Source organism: Lutjanus erythropterus, chromosome 19 (genome assembly GCF_056507025.1).
Source record: "Lutjanus erythropterus isolate fLutEry1 chromosome 19, fLutEry1.hap2, whole genome shotgun sequence".
In the NCBI taxonomy this organism is placed as follows: Eukaryota; Metazoa; Chordata; class Actinopteri; order Lutjaniformes; family Lutjanidae; genus Lutjanus; species Lutjanus erythropterus.
In genome coordinates, this window is record NC_139335.1 from 342,501 (window position 1) to 347,306 (window position 4,806).

At 41.1% G+C, this 4,806-nt stretch overlaps 1 protein-coding gene across 1 annotated transcript in view; it reads right to left on the reverse strand.

Moving 5' to 3' along the window:
• LOC146308912 (phospholipid transfer protein-like) overlaps nucleotides 1-3,019 on the reverse strand; it is a 12,938-nt gene extending 9,919 nt beyond the window's left edge. Inside the window, exons 1-4 of the mRNA XM_084744470.1 lie at nucleotides 2,174-3,019; nucleotides 1,732-1,857; nucleotides 748-844; nucleotides 332-469 (exon numbers count right to left, since the gene is read on the reverse strand). Of these exons, the coding sequence (XP_084600596.1) occupies nucleotides 332-469; nucleotides 748-844; nucleotides 1,732-1,857; nucleotides 2,174-2,186 (374 nt within the window). The 5' untranslated portion in view covers nucleotides 2,187-3,019. The remainder of the gene's footprint in view (nucleotides 1-331; nucleotides 470-747; nucleotides 845-1,731; nucleotides 1,858-2,173) is intronic.
• Between the last annotated feature and the right edge of the window lie 1,787 nt (nucleotides 3,020-4,806).

The following is a 4,806-nucleotide window of genomic DNA, read 5'->3' on the forward strand; positions in this document are numbered from 1 at the left end:
CACATGCTGCAGGCAGAGTTTGGTTGGATATTCATGTGTTCATTCATACAGATGGAGGCAGCAGACCAACAGCTCCTGTGTTCTCTGAGCTAAAATGACTGATGTTTTGAATGGAGTTTGGTTGGTTTGTAGAGAGATTTGTCTTCTATAACGGTGGTTTCCTGTCAGAAAAGTCTGTCTGACAGAAAGATAAAGAGCTGAAAATATTCTAAATATAACATACACTGTAACTGATGTTGATTTTTTTCTGGTGAACATTTTTTTTATGAACCAAATGAAACCCAGCTGTCTGCGGTCAAAGCTTCAGCAGCATTTGTGTTTTTCTACGTACGTGAAACCAAACAATCTGACACGTCGATGAAATTCTCCAGAGATGTTCAGCTGCTTGATTTGAAATGAGAGACCAGAATTCGGCTGGAAACCGAAATAAACCTGAGCTGGATTGACTGACAATTCAGTCAACTTCAACCTGAGAGGAGGAGGAGGAGGAGGAGGAGGAGGAAGAGGAGGAGGAGGAGGAGGAGGAGGAGGAGGAAGAGGAAGAGGAGGAGGAGGAGGAGGAGGAGAAAACAATTTAAAAAAGACAAATTATAAAAATCACATCACAAAAATAAATCTCTCTTTACCGAGGGAAACTGTCTAAATACAAATGTACAGTCTGTGTGAACGTATAATCAGTGTAACACAGCTCCACCTCCACACTGATGATGATGATGATGATGATGATGATGATGAGAATAATCTTACTCTGTCAGGGTGACACTGAGGGCTCCCTTCTTTACTGTGAAGTCTGGCAAAGGCTTGTTAATGATGTCCTCGAAAAAAGTCAGACCAAGATCTCTCACTGCAAAACACAGTACAAATACTGCTGATACTTCACTGAAAACACAGTACAAATACTGCTGATACTTCACTGCAAACACGGTACAAATACTACTGATACTTCACTGCAAACACGGTACAAATACTACTGATACTTCACTGCAAACACGGTACAAATACTACTGATACTTCACTGCAAACACGGTACAAATACTGCTGATACTTCACTGCAAACACGGTACAAATACTGCTGATACTTCACTGCAAACACGGTACAAATACTGCTGATACTTCACTGCAAAACACAGTACAAATACTACTGATACTTCACTGCAAACATGGTACAAATACTACTGATACTTCACTGCAAACACGGTACAAATACTGCTGATACTTCACTGCAAACACAGTATTAATACGGCTGGTACTTCACAGCAGTACAGGCAGAGTAAATATGGGAATAAACTGATTAATATATTTGAGTTTTTGTTGAGATAAGAAAGTTCTGCAGGACTTTGATCTGCAGCCAGAAACTAGATGATCATTAAAGTAACTATCAATAGTTGTAGTATTAATCAATAGTTGTTTTGTTGGTTGTCATGTGGTTGTAAATCTGAAGAAAAGCTTTAACAGACAGAAGATGAGTGACATATAAAACTGTATCATCTGCATGAAAATGTATGTTTATATACAGATCAGGAAGAATAAAGTGATTTATGCTGCAGTTTGTTTGTTTTATAAAACCCTGAACTGCTCATTGGTGAACTCCCCTTCACTCCCAGAATGCACCTGGAGCTTGAAGTCTCAAAATGCTGTAAAATTATTGAGTACTGCAGCCATTATGACATAAAACGAGATGAGGAGGGATGCTGCTGTTTTGATGTTGTCTGTATAATTGACAGATCTCACCAACGCGCTGCGCTTTGTCGCTGATTCGCACTTTGAGGCCGGTGGGATTGAAGGCAGTGATGGAGGAGCACAGGAAGATGAAGACGAAGAGCGGCAACACACAGGATGTCATCCTGATGTAAAAACCTGAAACACAAGAAGAAGAAGGAGGAAGAGGAGGCAACACAATGCTGTATGTACTCAGATTAAAACATATATATCTGACTTGTGTTTTAAATATGAAATTATGTTCCTGAGGTTCCTCAGACTGATAAACTTTATTGATTTTTATAAATATAGACTCGTTCTGAATTTGATGCTGAGAAGTTTTTACAAATCATTACATTGTTTTTTTTTACATTTTACAGTTGGAGCTGTAGAACCTGCAGACGCTCAGTACCACTGCATTCATCGGTTTGACAGAAGAAGAAGAAGAAGAAGAAGAAGAAGAAGAAGCAGGTACCTGTGGTCTGCATGTCTGATGTCTTCAGATCTCCAGCAGCGTCCACAGTTTCCACAGACTCTCCTCTTCTTATACTCACACCTCGTCATGCAAACCGTGAAACTGCACATTCATGTGTCCAACATTTGACTAAATATGGACGTGGCGTCTGTCAGCGAGCTGCTGTTGGTTCCACAGTGAAAGTTTATCTCGTCTGATGATCTGTCAGACAGTTACACAACAACAGTGAGGAAACATTTGGGGTTAAATTAAGATCTTATTTCAGTTTTCATCAGTTACCACAGAACTTTATTTCCAGTTCTACTGTTGTTTCCAACAACTCTGCTTTGGTTCTGTTTGATTTTACACTGAAAGAATAAGATGTAATGAGCTGTGCGTTGTGTCAAACAAAGCAAAAACTACTGAGTAATATCTTCTTTATTAGTCAGGAAACAAACAAAGCTATATGCTAATTAGATACAATGAAATTTAACGTCGTACTGTGAAAACTAGAAATACTATGTTCTTTATTAAACACATACTTTATGCTGTAATTTAAGTGAAATTTGTATTAGACCCAAAATGTACAATGCAAGTTCAATAAAAAAAAGTTGGGACGTCGTGTAAAATGTAAATCAAAAACAAAACGCAATGATCTGAAAATCATTTCTGTTATTTTGTCCTTCATGATGCATCACACATTTTCAATGGGAGACACGTCTGGACTGCAGGTCCAGGTCTGGACTGCAGGTCCAGGTCAGTCTAGGACCTGAACTCTTTTACTATGAAGACACGCTGTTGGAACACGTCCACAACGTGTCTCAGCATCGTCTCTCTGAAATAATCAGGGATGTCTGTGAAGAAGACGTCAGTGATGGCAGCATGTGTCTCTCTGGATCCTGAATGAACCTGTCAGCATTGATTAGTTCTTCACAGGAGTGAAGTCGTAGTAATTTATAGTTGTTCATTTAATAGACCTGTCTTATCTTCTCTTTTGTATTTTACCATTGTTCTGAAATAAAACAACAGTAATGTAATAGAAAAAAATGCAGAACATGCAATATTTCTTATCTGATCACTTGATTAATCGGCAGAATAATCAATAGATTATGCTTTAATTTTACTGGTTCTGACCCACTTGACATCAGATTGGTCTGAATGTGTCTCCTGAACTAAAATGAGTTTGACTCCTCTGATGTAGACGATGATAAAACTACGACACGACTTCAGTATATTTCACTGTCAGAACACAAGTTAGACGTTCTGATGTTCTGGACCTTTTCTTCAGGACATTTTCTCTGACTGGACGTCTTTGAATTTTAGTTTTAATACCTCTGGTCTAAACTGTAAACATGTATTTTATGTCTGCACAGTTTCAGTATGAAGCTGACAGAATAATTAAAGGTGTGTTTCATGTCACAGGGTCCAGGTTCAGTGTGATGTCAGTCAGTGACGGTGTGACCACAGATGAACATGATGAAGACGAGCTGTGGGACGTACCATCACAGCGTCCGTCCTCTCAGGATGTTACCCAAAAGGCCGAGCTGTGACTTTGCCAAATGAACAGGTGACAGTTTAACTTTTCTACCTAATATGGACACGATTACTGTTCGTGTCAGTTTATCTGCCTCTGATCAGCTGCCGGCTGCTGACTCAGCATCACCGCAGCTCCAGAATGAGGAAGTTAACGTGGTGAAATCTGTTGGCAGTGACCCGTCACTGTGACATTAGCATAAATTTAACTTAGCAGTGAAGAGCAGTGAAGAGCAGTGAAGAGCAACGAAGAGCAACGAAGAGCAGTGAAGAGCAGTGAAGAGCAGTGAAGAGCAGTGAAGAGCAACGAAGAGCAACGAAGAGCAACGAAGAGCAGTGAAGAGCAGTGAAGAGCAGTGAAGAGCAACGAAGAGCAGTGAAGAGCAGTGAAGAGCAACGAAGAGCAACGAAGAGCAGTGAAGAGCAATGAATAGCAGTGAAGAGCAGTGAAGAGCAGTGAAGAGCAACGAAGAGCAACGAAGAGCAGCGAAGAGCAACGAAGAGCAACGAATAGCAACGAATAGCAGTGAAGAGCAGTGAAGAGCAGTGAAGAGCAACGAAGAGCAACGAAGAGCAACGAAGAGCAGTGAAGAGCAACGAAGAGCAGTGAAGAGCAGTGAAGAGCAGTGAAGAGCAACGAATAGCAACGAATAGCAACGAATAGCAGTGAAGAGCAGTGAAGAGCAGTGAAGAGCAACGAAGAGCAACGAAGAGCAGTGAAGAGCAGTGAAAAGCAACGAAGAGCAACGAAGAGCAACGAAGAGCAGTGAAGAGCAACGAAGAGCAGTGAAGAGCAACGAAGAGCAACGAAGAGCAGTGAAGAGCAGTGAAGAGCAGTGAAGAGCAACGAAGAGCAGTGAAGAGCAACGAAGAGCAACGAAGAGCAACGAAGAGCAGTGAATAGCAGTGAATAGCAGTGAAGAGCAACGAAGAGCAACGAAGAGCAACGAAGAGCAGTGAAGAGCAGTGAAGAGCAACGAAGAGCAGTGAAGAGCAACGAAGAGCAACGAAGAGCAGTGAAGAGCAGTGAAGAGCAGTGAAGAGCAACGAAGAGCAGTGAAGAGCAACGAAGAGCAACGAAGAGCAACGAAGAGCAGTGAATAGCAGTGAATAGCAGTGAA